The sequence below is a fragment of the Mytilus californianus genome, unplaced genomic scaffold (genome assembly GCF_021869535.1).
Source record: "Mytilus californianus isolate M0D057914Y unplaced genomic scaffold, xbMytCali1.0.p SCAF_28, whole genome shotgun sequence".
Taxonomy (NCBI): domain Eukaryota; kingdom Metazoa; phylum Mollusca; class Bivalvia; order Mytilida; family Mytilidae; genus Mytilus; species Mytilus californianus.
In genome coordinates this window covers 1,947,159-1,964,764 of record NW_026262677.1, presented here as the reverse complement: position 1 = coordinate 1,964,764, position 17,606 = coordinate 1,947,159, and the positions used below count along the sequence as shown (strand labels likewise).

Sequence of the window (17,606 nt, the reverse complement as noted above, 5' to 3'; positions counted from 1 at the left end):
TTTCAAGCGTTCCTAGTTAATGTTATCCCGGTAAAGCGCGTTGGAAGCACTGAATTTATAAAGTCTTATTTTCATATCAAAGATAAGGACTAACGTTCACATAATATCCTCGAGACTATTTAAATCGATAGTATTTAGCCTTAACATTAAGAGGGATAATATGCAGTTGGTTTGACAGAACTGTCAATGCTAAGCATGTAGGATTTTTCCCGAATACGTATGTTTGACAATTATTAAAAGATATTTTGCTTTTATTTAAACTGTGTATGGCTGGCACAAATGTGGAATTTGCCTTTTTAAGTATACCACTGCATGTTTTTTTTAAAATCAGAATTAGTTGAAACATTTCAAGTTAAGTTCGAATAACACTTTCTATATAGGAAATGTCTCATCTCTGATATTTATCAGCATGAAAAAAAACAGCATTTGCTTTAATCAAATCAACTAGAAAATAGTTCTTTAAAGAAAAAAGTAAAAAAACAAAAATACCGAACTCCGAGGAAAATTCAAAACGGAAAGTCCGTAATCAAATGGCAAAATCAAAAGCTTAAACACATCAAACGAATGGATAACAACTGTCATATTCCTGACTTGGTACAGGCATTTTCTTGTGTAGAAAATAGAGGATTTAACCTGGTTTTATAGCTAGCTAAACCTCTCACTTGAATAACATTCGTATTAAATTCCATTATATTGACAACGATGTGTGAACAAAAGAAACAGACATAATAGGTAAAAATGTCAAAAATTAGGGTATAGCAGTCAACATTGTGTTATAATCTTAACCACTATAAAAACAAACAAATATGTAACAAAGAAACACAAAAAGGCATATAGACAAAGCATATTAGCAAAATGAACGACAAGAATACAAAAATTTACCATAGCACAATAACACAATGACGGGATGTATAAGTACAGAGCCACGTCATATGTATCAAAGAAACACAAAAGGGAATATAGACAAAGCACATTAGCAAAAACAAAAGACGAGAATACAAAAATTAACCATAACACAATACCACAATGACGGGATGTATAAGTGCAAAAGTCACGTCAAATGGATATAACCTAAACAAAAAACAAAAAACAAAAAAACTCAAACTAAACAGTAAAAATAATATTCATAAAGGAAAAAAAAGTATACTATAACACGTTATTAAGATGATAAACAACGTAAGTACCCAGAATCTATTCTTCAAGACCATCGTGTATTATTTGTGAAGTTGATACGGAATATTTATCAACAAGGTCTTCCTTCCGAATAACTTTTTTAGAAAAAGGACGAGACGTTCTTTGACATACCCCTGGTTCATCAACTTTCTACTTAGACTCAAGTGACGTTTTACAAAGTATGAGTAGCAGCTGCAAGCTCTTGAATACCGAAAAGGTTGGGAAATATATATCATATATGCAGGTGAAGTTGATATATTGCTACTAAGGTAGGGGAAATTGATAATTTCAAAATTAAAATCGTCTCGTTTGTCATAGATTCTGGTACTGAGATGACCGCGTATGTCAAAGAAGAGATATCAATTCTAATATGATATTTGCTCGACTAGGATACAATTGTCATAACTCAATGTAGAATTTAAGAACCCTAGGTCAATATTAATTATAAAAAAGAAGATTAAGTATATCACAACGGTTTCGTCCAGAGATTTTTATAAAAACCTGTTAATTCTAGACAATATAAAAATAAGAATATGTATTATGATTGCCAATGAGACAATTTTCCAGCATAGTTCAAAGGACGAAGATAAAAGCAATGGTTGGTAAACTGTACGGCCTTCAACAAATAGAAAACCCCATACCGTATTGTCACATATAAAAGGCCCCAACATGAAAAATGTGAAACAATTCAATCACAAAAAAAAAAAAAAATAAAAAAATAACAGCCTAAATTAAATATTACATATTACAAAAAGTTTCAATAAAAGATATGAACCAACGACAACAATAGAATTTCAGGATCTCGACTTCAGACAGGCATATACAAGATTTGTTGGGGGTTAATCATTTGTGTGAGCTTGGAAACCCCGCCTTAACATGAGTGCACACTTAAGAACAAACAGTTAATCGTTTAGAAGCACAAATACAACCAACTAAATAAAAACAGAAGACACAAAGTACCCATATAAAAGTAATCTCAATTGATAAAAGCTAGTTCAAAGTAAATACTACTTATAAATAAATCATAGTTTTCAAGATAATCAATCAATACACATCCAACGTATTTTGTGTAAGGACATAAACGCATGACCTTTTGAAAGTTTATAATATAACAGACGGATATGACTTTCCTAGACCACAATCACGAATAGATGTCGAGGCTAAGAAGATCATCGATTGAAGATTGTAAGAAAGTTGATGATTTATTGAGAGCATTTTTTGCATTTTGTATGAATTTTGCTTCATTTATATACAAGAATAAGTCTGCATGCAGGGGTGCACAATGTGAACTCGTTGGAATACTGAAATATTAAACCATAAATCCCTCAAAATACAGCGTAAATTGAAAGAACACTCGAACAATTTTATGAAATATATAATATAAAACATTTGTTTGAATATTAGAACGACTGCAATAACGGAGTTTGAGTGCATTTATTAGCTTTGAGGGAGCATATATAACTACTTAATTGTTTTTATTGTTAAAATTAACTTTAGAATCCAGCTTTGGTTTAGTTGAATATACCCATTATTACGTTTTTTAAAGCCTTATGAATAATTTGACCCTGGTAGAAGGTCTGTATCGCTAATGATACGTTTAAATTAAAGCCACAATCCTGTCCTCTTTTCCTTGATTGTGACGTCACCTTTTGAGACCTTATACCAAATTGTTAATTTCACATTCAGATATATTGATGATGTTGTTTCCATTAACAATCCAAACGTTTCTCATTGGATTCCATTGAAATATCCCCGAGAACTAGAAATTAAAGAAATAACAGACAAGGCTTCCTCCGCCTCATTTTTAGACTTATACCTCGAATTTGACATACGCAGTCATCTCAGTACCAGAATCTATGACAACCGAGACGATTTTATTTTTGAAATTATCAATTTCCCCCACCTTAGTAGCAATATACCAACTTCACCTGCATATGGGATATCTATTTCCCAACTTATTCGTTATTCAAGAGCTTGCAGCTGCTACTCAGACTTTGTAAAACGTCACCATTGTCTGAGTAGAAAGTTGATGAACCAGGGGTATGTCAAAGAACGTCTCGTCCTTTTTCTAAAAAAAAGTTCATCGGAATATACAGCAGTCAACGCATTTCAATTCAAGAAGTAATGGCATTTTCCAATGCCAAATATGAAAACGAAAATTTATATCTACCCGAAGGATACCAGAGGCAGTGATTAACAACAACTATTCACTTATAACCCGTATCAATAAGTTTATTACGGAAGGGAGAAACATTTGAACGACAATCACCAAAATTATTAGCTTGATTTAAAAGATGAATACCGTAGAAAGGAGGAAGCACAGAACTACAGTGTATAATATTCTTGCAAATACAATGAATAAAACGCCACAAAGTCGAATTTGGGCAGTGTATAATCAATACCAATTATAATACCGAACGTAATCGCCATTTTAACAAAACAAATGAAAGCACACACAATTTGTACTATTGTTAATCTTATAAACATTCTGTTAAAAAATAACTTAAAATTTTTATGATATTTAAACAATTAATTTACAATCATTCATAAGGATTTTTTCTAAAGGAATAACTACTAAGTTGTACAAATGTTTACATTCGGAGCTTTTGGAAGATATTAATGTTACTATCATGAAAAAACATCTGTTCATATAATATGTTAGTTGAGCAATATGAAGATCATCAATATTTACCTGATCACAACTATCCTTGTGTGTTGCTGCAAAAAGAATCTTTGGCATGATGTCTTCTGTATCTTCAGCGTAGGTCAGAATCGAATCAACCCAGTGTTTTAATATTACTGTAAATGGTAAAATCATCATTTCATTCGACATAGACAGAGATACAAATAAGATAAACCGAATAACTACATCCAATATTATCACATTGAGAATCCGAAAATTATCCATAAATATCAAGTATTTTAAACATATCTATGAACATATGTATTATACTGTAACTGTAAAATTCTTCCAGGAAGAAACCCACACTTATAATTTGAATAGTTTGACCTCGTTTTTTACAATGATAAGTATGATATTGTACAGAAGAGTGGTCAATTGTAATAGTTAAGACAACCATAGTAGCTATATCTTCCTACGTTACTATCAAGATTCGAGAAAAAAAACCCAAAAGATATCTTTATCCAGGCAGTTAAAGACTTAAATAGTGTATTGGTAGGTGCCAATATTTTTCTTGGGGTGATAAGTAAAAAAGACAGATAGATTCTACCAAAGTTATAACATTGTTAAAATATCATGTTTTGAAATAATGAACGTTGTATTTAAGGACTAGGGATGAAAAGACATATTGTATGCCTGGTACTGTGTACAATGCTACATTCAGATACATATATATAATCATGTATAGCACTAGGTGATATTTCAATTGGAATGAAATGGATGATTATGATGATGGATGGCTGTTTAACGTTCAGTGGCAAATTAAATGGATAAGAAAGACGTAAACCTGTTAATTGAATATAAATATTAACCCTTTTTTACTAGAACGACCCGCTTATCCGCATTTTCAACGTGCTAGTTCGCATGTTACATTCACACTACCTTGACACATTAATCTGAATCCGACGTAACCGGAATTTGATCTTTCTCCTTAATGCCGCGTGCGTAGCGGAGAAGTAGCAAATGCCAATTTTAGAGTATTTGGATTGACACAGTGGGTGTTTGAACCCACAACCTCCCGCACTTGAGGCAAACATGCTACCACGAGACCAGCTAGGAGATTGAGGCGAAATGGAAAACTAAGGACAAGGTGTTATAAAGATGATCCAATATCTTGTTAAAAATTCAAACTAAACTGGAATATAAGGCAATTTGTTAAAATTAAGAGACACAAGCAGTAGACCGATTTCTAGATCTCAAAATCATAAAGAACATATATCTAAAAGTAAAACAGTAACTGAATCCTGTAAATTTCAAAAGAAAGCTTTATTCCGATATCTGGCAATACTTTATAGCGGCACTCTCAATCCATTGAGTTGTAGGTTACTCATGTTTCCAAACAACATACAAATATGCAATATTAGTTATGTATGTAAAATACATTTGTTAAAATAGACAGTCGAAGCTATATGGATATATTAATGAAAAAAGGGACGCACTAGCTAATAGATATTTTGATACAATAAACTAAATTCTTCAGTTGAATCTGATAGAACTTGCAATCGACCATATATCATTGTAAAAAATAAATGTATTCAAATATCTTCATTCATATTATACACAAAATGTTTTTATGCTAGTAACATTTGAGTAGATGCAATATTGAAAAATCACAGTCAGAGTTAGGAGATACAGAATATTTAGAGAAATTGAATTTTTTGTTCCAAAAACTATTGTACAGTATCCTTTTCTCTAATTAGTTATATGTATGCAAATTCGCATGCAAAAACATAATTTGAAAATTGTTTTGTAGTTCATAGATATTTCTCGTTTTGTAAATAGATTAGACCATTGTTTTCCTGTTTGAATTTGTTTTACACAGGTCATTTTGAGGTCCTTTATAGCTTGCTGTTCGGTGTGAGCTAAGGCTCCATGTTTAAGTATTAACACTTGGTCAGCACCTCATTAGGAACATTCATGCCATGTTTTATTTCATTACATTCAGTGGTTCTCTAAATGAAGACATTTGAATGTACCCATAGGGTCCTATGTTAGACTAAGTCCCTCTCTGGCTGCCATCTTGAATGGTGGATTGGCTTCAAAGTAACAACACTTGGTCAGCACTCATAAGGAACATTCATGCCATGTTTGGTTTCATTCCATTCAGAAGTTCTCTAATAGAAGACATTTGTATGTATTGTCCATAGGGTCCTATGTTAAACAAAGTCCCCCACTTGGCGGCCATCTTTGATGATGGATCAGCTACAAAGTAACAACACTTGGTCAGCACCTCATAAGGAATTTTAACGAATGTTTGGTTTCATTCCATTCTGTGGTTCTCTAGAAAAGTTCAAAGTGTAAAAAGTTAACGACGACGACAGAAGACGACTGACGACGGACGCCAAGTGATGAGAAAAGCTCACTTGGACTTTTAGGCCAGTTGAGCTAACAAGGAAATATTTCTGATGGCACTATGTTTAAGAATAATAGGCTATTTATTTAAACTTGAAAATAATTAAATGCGAAAATATACATGTTTTCTAAGAAACCAATGTTGTATATGATGAATAAAAATAAAGAATCTGCTTTAATAATTTAGAGTACATAAACATGTATGAAGAGCACGTACTAACAAATGTGTGAATTGATATTGCAAACCTGTTGCAGTATTTATGAAAAAAAAAATCTTTTGAATTTAGAAATATGATTTTCGAAACTCAACGCAAAATCGTCAAAGAATGCTGTTTTAATTTGAACAAACACATATTTTTAACTCATCACTTCGTAAATTTTACGGACACCATCACGAGTTGGTTGACCGTTATGGAATATCTGTTATATAGATGATATTAGATATGTTCCTTATGCCGTAACTGCAATCCCGTTCCCTTTTCCTGAATGTGACCTACCGAATTAGACTTCTTACCTTTATTTGTGACATTTTTACCTATTGTGTCTGTTTGTTTTGTTCACGCATCATTATCAATATTATTAAATTTGATGCAACTGTCGTACAAGTGAGATGTTTAGCGCTATAAAACCAGGTTCAATCCACCATTTTCTACATAGGAAATGCCTGTACCAAGTCAGGAATTTGACAGTTGTAATCCCTTCGTTTGATGTGTTTGAGCTCTTGACTTTGCCACTTGATTAGGATTTATATCTAGAAATTGACAATGAGGGTCGGTTGAAAACAAAACTTTACGACAAAAGAGATGATTTCAGCTTCTCAATAGTGAAGCATTGGGAAGCTGAAATCATCACTTCGTAAATTTTACGGACGCCATCACGAGTTGGTTGACCGTTATGGAATATCTGTTATATAGATGATATTAGATATGTTCCTTATGTCGTAACTGCAATCCCGTTCCCTTTTCCTGAATGTGACCTACCGAATTAGACTTCTTACCTGTATTTGTGACATTTTTACCTATTGTGCCTGTTTGTTTTGTTCACGCATCATTATCAATATTATTAAATTTGATGCAACTGTCGTACAAGTGAGAGGTTTAGCGCTATAAAACCAGGTTCAATCCACCATTTTCTACATAGGAAATGCCTGTACCAAGTCAGGAATATGACAGTTGTAATCCCTTCGTTTGATGTGTTTTGTCATTTGATTTTGCCACTTGATTAGTATTTATATCTAGAAATTGACAATGAGGGTCGGTTGAAAACAAAACTTTACGACAAAAGAGATGATTTCAGCTTCCCAATAGTGAAGCATTGGGAAGCTGAAATCATCACTTCGTAAATTTTACGGACGCCATCACGAGTTGGTTGACCGTTATGGAATATCTGTTATATAGATGATATTAGATATGTTCCTTATGTCGTAACTGCAATCCCGTTCCCTTTTCCTGAATGTGACCTACCGAATTAGACTTCTTACCTTTATTTGTGACATTTTTACCTATTGTGCCTGTTTGTTTTGTTCACGCATCATTATCAATATTATTAAATTTGATGCAACTGTCGTACAAGTGAGAGGTTTAGCGCTATAAAACCAGGTTCAATCCACCATTTTCTACATAGGAAATGCCTGTACCAAGTCAGGAATATGACAGTTGTAATCCCTTCGTTTGATGTGTTTTGTCATTTGATTTTGCCACTTGATTAGGATTAATATCTAGAAATTGACAATGAGGGTTGGTTGAAAACAAAACTTTACGACAAAAGAGATGATTTCAGCTTCCCAATAGTGAAGCATTGGGAAGCTGAAATCATCACTTCGTAAATTGTACGGACGCCATCACGAGTTGGTTGACCGTTATGGAATATCTGTTATATAGATGATATTAGATATGTTCCTTCTGTCGTAACTGCAATCCCGTTCCCTTTTCCTGAATGTGACCTACCGAATTAGACTTCTTACCTTTATTTGTGACATTTTTACCTATTGTGCCTGTTTGTTTTGTTCACGCATCATTATCAATATTATTAAATTTGATGCAACTGTCGTACAAGTGAGATATTTAGCGCTTTAAAACCAGGTTCAATCCACCATTTTCTACATAGGAAATGCCTGTACCAAGTCAGGAATATGACAGTTGTAATCCCTTCGTTTGATGTGTTTGAGCTCTTGACTTTGCTACTTGATTAGGATTTACATCTAGAAATTGACAATGAGGGTCGGTTGAAAACAAAACTTTACGACAAAAGAGATGATTTCAGCTTCCAAATAGTGAAGCATTGGGAAGCTGAAATCATCACTTCGTAAATTTTACGGACGCCATTACGAGTTGGTTGACCGTTATGGAATATCTGTTATATAGATGATATTAGATATGTTCCTTATGTCGTAACTGCAATCCCGTTCCCTTTTCCTGAATGTGACCAACTGAATTAGACTTCTTACCTTTATTTGTGACATTTTTACCTATTGTGTCTGTTTGTTTTGTTCACGCATCATTATCAATATTATTAAATTTGATGCAACTGTCGTACAAGTGAGAGGTTTAGCGCTATAAAACCAGGTTCAATCCACCATTTTCTTCATAGGAAATGCCTGTACCAAGTCAGGAATATGACAGTTGTAATCCCTTCGTTTGATGTGTTTTGTCATTTGATTTTGCCACTTGATTAGGATTTATATCTAGAAATTGACAATGAGGGTCGGTTGAAAACAAAACTTTACGACAAAAGAGATGATTTCAGCTTCCCAATAGTGAAGCATTGGGAAGCTGAAATCATCACTTCGTTAATTTTACGGACGCCATCACGAGTTGGTTGACCGTTATGGAATATCTGTTATATAGATGATATTAGATATGTTCCTTATGTCGTAACTGCAATCCCGTTCCCTTTTCCTGAATGTGACCTACCGAATAAGACTTCTTACCTTTATTTGTGACATTTTTACCTATTGTGTCTGTTTGTTTTGTTCACGCATCATTATCAATATTATTAAATTTGATGCAACTGTCGTACAAGTGAGAGGTTTAGCGCTATAAAACCAGGTTCAATCCACCATTTTCTATATTTGAAAATACCTGTACCAAGTCAGGAATATGACAGTTGTTGTCCATTCGTTTGATGTGTTTTGTCATTTGATTTTGCCATGTGATTAGGGACTTTCCGATTGAATTTTCCTCGGAGTTCAGTATTTTTGTGATTTTACTTTTTATATATACTAGTCAACAAAAGGAACGATACACGAGTTTGAACTCCAATTGATCATAAAATATAATAATTAGGAAAAACTGTTGAATTATCCAATGAAAAACATTCATTTGCAAAGCAAATGCATATGATAAAAAGAATCTGACCAAATTTGAAAGTGAGAAAATACCGTGTTATTGAACACTGGGGTCAAATTTATTTTGCGGAAAATGATGACAAAAGTCGGCACCTAATTTCGAAGAGAATTAAGTATTCAAATATCTGCAAAGTAATTCAAAATTTTAAGCAGACCATGTTTTAGTTTAAAGTTTTAAGTTTTTATATCGATTTTTGAATTTTTGGGTGAAAATACGATTTTTGAAATAAAAAAAATTGCAAAAAAATAAAATCACGTATTTGCCTTAAATCAATAGTTTTGATAAGAAAATAACTCTCTGTGTGTAAATATTAGACCAGTTGGGCAATTATTTACCTTGGTATACAAGTGTATACAAGTGTATCCAATTTCATTATATATGGAAAATACATTGCCTTGTATCGTTTCTTTGGTTGACTAGTATATTTCAAAATCTTTTACTTGCTGGATTTAGAAACCCTTTCATTTCTGATTATATGTATTTTACCATCAATTATTTTTGTTTATTACATTTTTGTTTTGGCATAAACCTTCTTTATTGAATCATTACTACAGATAAACATTATTCTTTTTGAATATTTATTAAACTGACCATTCCTTTATTCAATAAGCACTAAACAATTAGATAAAAATTAGGTAATTAGATCTTCATTTTTACTCAAATTATAAATCCTAATTTTCATCAAAATTCAAATGAAGCTGTAAGTTTTAGTCACGGTTTAATTTCACCTTTAACCAAAATTAATGTTCGAAATTTATATTTTAAGTAAAAACGCTTGTCCTTTGTTCCATGTGGATAGTGCTATTAAGAACAAGATAAACAAACAACAGTACGAAACAAAACATAAGTCGAAAATAAACTGACAACGCCATGGCTAAAAATAAAACAAAAGACAAACAGACAAATAATAGTACACAAAACATAACATAGAAAACCAAAGACTAAGCAACACGAACCCAACCAAAAACTGGCAGTGATCTTAGGTGTTCTGGAAGTGTAAGCAGATCCTGATCCACATTTGTCACCCGTCTTTTTGCTCAATTAAGTACAAACCCGGTGAAAAGTCTAATTCGGTAGGTCACATTCGGGGAAAAGGGGACGGAATTGTAGTTACAAAAATTTGAACACTTCCGTTGACATCTGTGAAACGGATATTCCATAACAATCAACCAACTCGTGATGGCGCCAGAAAAACGTTGATGACGTCACGGTCACACGACAACATTGTGTGTAAGAGCTGATAGATAATAATTTCAGCAAATCAGAAGACGTAATTAAATTGTATCAAAATATTGTTTGATATATATAATGTTGTATGATATAATGTAAAAATATATGTATGGCTGAATATTAAAGAGATAACTTCAAAATGAAGCAATTTTAACAGTTTTTGCATTTTGTAACTTTTGTAGCTTTTGAAACTTAAAAACACAAATCTGGACGACAAAATACAAGATGTAAATACTTGACAAATGTATGTCTGGTTAAATTCGAAAAGAGTTTATTTAATTATGTTTGATAATATGATTCTAGGATGAAACTAATGACTTTATTTGACGTTTTGATTGTAAATTTCAAACTTTCTTAAATTCAATCGTTATATTTATATAATGCCTACAATTGTTAAAAAATACTTGCATGCAGCGGTAGTTTTTCCATTTGGGTACTCTTGCAAAGGAGTGTCTAGGCCAATCAGTCCGTCAAACATCAGCACGAAAGAACCACTATGGTGTATAAAAAGTTGATGAGTCATATCGTACGACCTTTGTCCACCAAAGTCTATCAGATCGGATGGTGCTATACTAATTTTATATCGACCATCTCTAACTTCATTAAGTATATCATCATGAATGGTATAATATTTTAGCTTCGACATTTCATGAACTGGCGATATGTTTTCCCTCTGTGTTTGACTACTTGAATATTGTGCTTCAGTATACACAATAGATGACTTTTCGGAAGTGTGTTCGTGTTTAGAAATTTCAGATTTTAGATTTTCATTTTGCATCTCCTCTTTTGCTGGTGATGCATGTTCCGTTTGTCCTAATATCGGTGACCGTTTCTGCCTGGACAATGTTTCAATTCGGCTTTCATCATTACTGTTAAGATCTAATGTAGGATGTCCACGAAGAACTCTATCAACGACAGAATGTCCTCTATCTCCTGTAATAACACAAATAATGTTTTTTTTTTTAATTTATATGTTAGCAAGCTTACACTGTTGTTCTCCTGTTTTAATTTGCAGTGATTTGGACAACTAGCACCAATACAATACACATATAAACTTTTATTGTGTTGTGTATTTTTTTATTTACTTTACAGTTTTTACTTTATTTGTCTTCCTGCTACTATGTTTCGGTTTAGTCGTATGACTTTGGATGTGACTCGGTATTCATACATCTCGCTATCGGGTTTTTGACTATGAGAATTCCTGTTGCATTTTGGTGTTGATGTACGATTCGTCCTAGTCAAATTTATTATCAACTCCATCAACCATTTTGTTGGCGTCCGTGTTACTTTTATTTGTATGTTTGGTTAAATATTTTAGTTAGTTGAATTGTATGTCGGTGATGTATGTTTACACAGTTTTGGCTGCTCAATCTGTTTGGGTTACACGTCATATTTTGTCAATATACCTGAACTATAAACAACTGGCACACCAGTTGGAGGTTTAGCTAGCTAGGTTTAATCCGCATTCCTCTTCGGAAATTACAGGTATTAAGGCAAGGATATGACAGGTTTTTTTTTCCACTCGTTCCTTTGGTTGATACCATTTGATTTTGTCAGTTTTTATGGACTTCCCCTTTTGAATTTGCCATCGAGGTCAGTATTTATTCTATATTTTTTTTTTATCTTAATAAGAAAAACATAAACAATGCTAGACTCTACAGCCATACATATTGAAAAATGCAGCCGTTAAAGATAAAGATAATGTAGATGCATATGATTTCAAAAGAATTTAAGATGTACACATCATAATGTGTCATTCAAAAATGAATTGTAAGTAGTGAAGATTTGATTGTTAAGTTATTTTCTCTAACAGTCCATATCATCACTAGACTAATTTTGAGCTGTTGTGGGCAGACAATGTAGGAACATAACATACCAATTTGTGACAATTTTACCTATTATGTCTGTTTGTTTTGCTCACACATTGTTGTTATATAATAGATTACTATGCGACTGTCATACAATTGAGAGGTCTAGCTTGCTATAAAACCAGGTTTTATCCACCCTTTTCAACATAGGAGATGCATGTACCAAGTCAGGAATATGACAGTTGTTTTCCACTCGCTTGGTGTGTTTGCTCCTTTGATTTTGCTATTTAATAAAGGACTTTTCGTTATGAATTTTCCTTGGAGTTCGGTATTTTTGCTATTTCACTTTTTGAGAAGGTATAAGTTATGACACCTAGGATGACCCCCGGGTTTTGATGGGGTTTGTGTTGCTAAGGGTTTTTTTTTTTCTTTGACATTGCGTTGTCGGTTTATTTTATGACGTATGCGTTTGAATGTTCCTTTGGTATTTTATGATGCAACAATAATTCATAATGATCATTATCATTCTTGTAGTTGAGCATACTTCTATTCCTTTTAATGGTAGGTAAGTGTCTTTATTAGGGCCTTATCATAAGTGGAGTACTATCCGCTTATTTCGTAAGTATTAGGAGTTTTTGGCTTTTGAGTTAATATAGAAATAAGAAGATGTGGTATGATTTTCAATGAGACAACTCTCCACCAGAGACAAATGACATAGAAGTTAACAACTATAGGTCACCGTACGGTCCTTAACAATGAGCTAAACCCATACCGCATAGTCAGCTATAAAAGGCATCGAAATGACAAATGTAAAACAATTCAAACATGAAAACTAACGGCCTGATTTATGTACAAAAAAAATGAACAATGAAAGAAATACAAATATGAGATAGAGCAACAAACAACAACCACTAAATTACAGGCTCTAAACTTGAAACAGGTACATATAGAATATGGCGGGTTTAAACAAGTTTGCGAGCGCCCACCCTTCCCCTATCTTGGGACAGAAGTGTGACAGCACAATATATGAACAAACTATAAAATTCAGTTGTGAAGGGCTTAACTCGATCTGATGAGTTAAGCCCTTCACAACTGATTTTTATAGTTCGTTCATAAATCATTATGTTTTGATAATAATATAGAACAACACTTTAACTATCGCCATTGCACTTTTTTAAATAATGAATGTAATCAATTGATATATAGTTGATTATATATAGTGGATGTAAGCAATTATAGGCAACCATACGGCCTTCAACAATGAGAAAAACGCATACCATTTCCTTTTCTATAAAAGGGCCCCACATGAAGAAAATAAATTCAATTGAGAACACTAACGGCCTAATTTATAACAGATTTGTTTAACGAAAAATAAATATGACAAGCATGACAGTTAAAAAAAGGACGAGACATTCTTTGACATAACCTTGTTTAATCTGCTCCGACATTATAAATGACACACAACATAGCCTTTTAACACTGAATTGAAAAAAAAACCAAAACGAATTCACTTGCTTCATATATGCAGATGATGTTGTCTTTAAAAGATTGGGCGTTTTTTAATAACGAAAGCCCTACCCCCCCCCCCCCAAAAAAAAAAAAAATAACAAAAAAAAAAAAATAACAAAAAATAACAAGAACAAAAAAGCGACAAGCATGAACAACAAGAAAAATAATTATAACAGCTGTTATTGTGATGTTGTCAATTAGACAAACTCAAAATTACCTTCTGTCAGCGGAACCATAATTTTGCTATCTAAATCTATTCCATTCCTGCCAAAGAATATAACTAGTCCGTCTGTTGATTTATACTGGAGGGGAATTTCGTCATCAATGAGTACACTAGCTAATGTACTTTTTCCAGCCTTACAGGGACCTGCTAGACATAAATTGTTCTCGTAACTCTTGAAATAGCCCAAAGCAAGCATGCTAAGTAATCCATCAGAATTGCCAAGCCATGGAAACTCTATACTTATTTCTGAAAGAGAGAAATCGCAATCTTTACTATATGAGTGTTTTTTTTTTGTTTTTTTAATACACGTTAATACTTGGTAATTTTCATTGAAAGATCAACTTTATGACACCAGAAAATAGCATTGAAAACTCAAGGGTCAACATATCTACTTATTTATAAACAATAATCTGGAATTTTGTTTTGCATAGAGCGCCTTCAAAGATGACTGGAGGCATTATATTTTCCAGTCTATATATTTTGCAGTAATATCAAAACCTTTATTTTCCTACGCTTTACACGGCTGCTACGCATGTTCAATTACAAGGTCGATCACATTTTCTGATTAAACAAAGCCATTTTCTGCAAAAATGGAAAAATGAGATACAAATTCCTTGCTTAAGGTCATGAAAATTTTCACTTTATGAAGAACCGCACTGATTCGAAAAACAAATACACCGAAAATATCATCAGAATGATGAACTTTTTGATTGACAATATATTTGTTGAGTTTGGTTGATTGATATTTCAAAAGACAGTCGGTATTTCAATGAATACTAATTGTGCAACACTACTGCGGATTTGATCTTGTACTCATATGAAGCAGAATTTAAACAGAACTTCCTCAAAGACAAAAAGAAAAAGTATCTTGCGAAGTTCTTACATTTCACTTTCAGATGATCTCTCAACCAATAATCAAAATTTAACCGAAAGTAAAAGGTACGGTTTATATCTGGATCGTTTCATTGATATTTATACAGATGGACGACTTCAGACTAGAATATATGACAAATCGTGATGATTTCAACAGCAGTAATACTGTACCCTCTGTTCCATCTTATGATTTTTAGATATCTCAGAAAATACGTTACACTCGTACCAATTTACGCTTTACGAAATTCATTTACATCGGTGAGCTGCCTACACATAAACTGCCTAAACGGAGTTACAAGGAAGAACGACAAAAATCGACACTTCATAAGTTTTACGCTCACTATCACGAATTGGTTCACCAATACAAAGTATCGTTGTCTTAACTCACTAACGACATGTTTTCGCTGTTTTACATCTTTATATACCAGTAAAAAAAGGGACGAAAGATACCAGAGGGACAATCAAACTCATAGAAAAGTCGTCTTATCTAATTGTACTGGTTTTGTTCTCTTCTAGATTGTGATATTTTGACTGTATGCGAATTTTCATGGCGAATTATACAAGCACAGAAGGAGACGTTTACCCAGTCTAGCTCCTTGTTTAGTCTATGCGAATTCTTCGTTGTTTTGTTATTTACCTTTATTGTCCCTTCCTTATCGATTTGTTAGATTGTAAGATCGATAAACTACTATCGTCCTAATCTACACCTCCTCACTTATATTAGTCAGTTTTTCGTCCGTTCCGTATCAACATAGTGTTTTTATTCAGGTAGTTGACCATGAAGGTTTCGTTTTTTTTCCTTTGATTTGTTTTCTCTAGCGATTTCTGTGGTTTGTACTTCGTCAAACTACTGTCCTAATTCAATTTAAAGTACCTGTTCTTATGATAGTACTTTAGAAAAACTTCGGTTTTGAGAAAGATTTGCAATTTATTGAACACTGAAATATGATGGTGCAAGCCAGACATGGTGTCATATGGACACATACGCAAGCAGAATGCATTTAGTCTCAAACGGTTATTTCGGTCAATACAAGTCCTTTTCGTCAGAACTGAAGAAAATACAAACGGTAAGACGTTTAAAAGATTATCATTCGCGATTCTGTTCAATTGGGGCTGCGGCCATTTAAGATCTGTTCATCGACTTTAGGTCAAAGATTAAAAAGATTTTTTTAGTTTCCCTTCAGTTACTCAATTCGTTGATTCGTATATTTTTTTTTATTTATTTTGTCCTATGCCTTATTTTAAATAGTTACATGTAATTCAAAGTTATTGTTTTTTTTTTTAATTTGGTATTGCACAAGGTCATGTTTTCTCTGAATGTTAATGACTTCTTTACACTAAATCCGTTGGATGTCAATGTTTTGATAAGGAAGTAGCCCTTTGATCTAAAGGGGAGGGGATGCTTGGATAAATTTGTTAATAAAAAAAAAAGGTTTGGAAAATTATCTAATGTGCAACATGTGTGCCATTTTTTTTTTAACTCTTGCCAACTGTGTAATTAATTTCATTTCAGTCAAAAATCAAGGCCAGCTATGTTTTCATCATAAAACCTCCAGCAACCACTCATTCTCTTACATAAAAACATTGAATCAAACAGATCAAGTCTAATTGCACGAGGTCGCTATCTATTTACATTTATGTTTATGTTTATACAGGGTTATGTGACCGTCGGCAGTCTTCGAAGGTCACCTCGATAGTTAATTAGATGGCGTCCAGACTAAAATACACACGAAATGCTGATATATATTATCAAATACATGCATTGTTAACTGTTTATTTCAAACTTATTGTTATTTGAATAGACGTTTTAGTATATATGTTATAAATCAAACATGAGAATTTGAGCCAAATCGGTGAAAATGAATTTGACAGCTAATTAAAATACTTTTATAACTACCCGATTGAAATGCTAAAACCGGTTATGGGAGACAACCATATACACATATTGAGTCTTATAAATGTAAGCCTAAGACAGCCATTTCAAAAAAGGTAGCCAACGAATATTTTTTTTTACACCGGGAATTAATTCTGAAATGTATATAAATTCGAAAACAAAAAGATATTTCTTAAATTTTGTGATTTTTCTAGTATAAAATTGCAGTTTTTACCGCAATTTGGACACCGATAATTAATTTTGTAAAATGCGTATATACACTTAATCTAATTTCGATAAGTCAGAGAGCAGAAAAAGTTTCATCAAGGTTTTGATTTGTTGTATGCATAAGTATTTCTGTCATAGTTATACACCGAGGGATAGGTGTGTCTGGATAAGAAACCCCGACGGCCGGAGGCTGGAGGGGTTTCTTATCCAGACACGCCGTATCCCAAGGTGTATAACTAACTTACACCCGATGCTAAACCCTATATTTGTTAACATTGATTAATAAATGAAAAAGAACGGATAGCATATT

General features: G+C 32.9%; 2 protein-coding genes across 7 annotated transcripts in view; both read right to left on the bottom strand.

Annotated features, from left to right (window-relative positions):
* Window positions 1-3,969, bottom strand: part of LOC127732814 (uncharacterized) — a 55,693-nt gene extending 51,724 nt beyond the window's left edge. For all 6 annotated transcript variants that reach the window (XM_052241982.1, XM_052241983.1, XM_052241985.1 and 3 more), the window contains exon 1: window positions 3,866-3,969. In XM_052241982.1, coding sequence (XP_052097942.1) covers window positions 3,866-3,913 — 48 coding nt within the window. In that variant the 5' untranslated portion in view covers window positions 3,914-3,969. The remainder of the gene's footprint in view (window positions 1-3,865) is intronic.
* A 6,088-nt stretch (window positions 3,970-10,057) lies between these two features.
* LOC127732793 (putative ankyrin repeat protein RF_0381) overlaps window positions 10,058-17,606 on the bottom strand; it is a 101,378-nt gene continuing 93,829 nt past the window's right edge. Inside the window, exons 10-12 of the mRNA XM_052241970.1 lie at window positions 14,317-14,568; window positions 11,187-11,715; window positions 10,058-10,100 (exon numbers count right to left, since the gene is read on the bottom strand). Of these exons, the coding sequence (XP_052097930.1) occupies window positions 10,058-10,100; window positions 11,187-11,715; window positions 14,317-14,568 (824 nt within the window). The remainder of the gene's footprint in view (window positions 10,101-11,186; window positions 11,716-14,316; window positions 14,569-17,606) is intronic.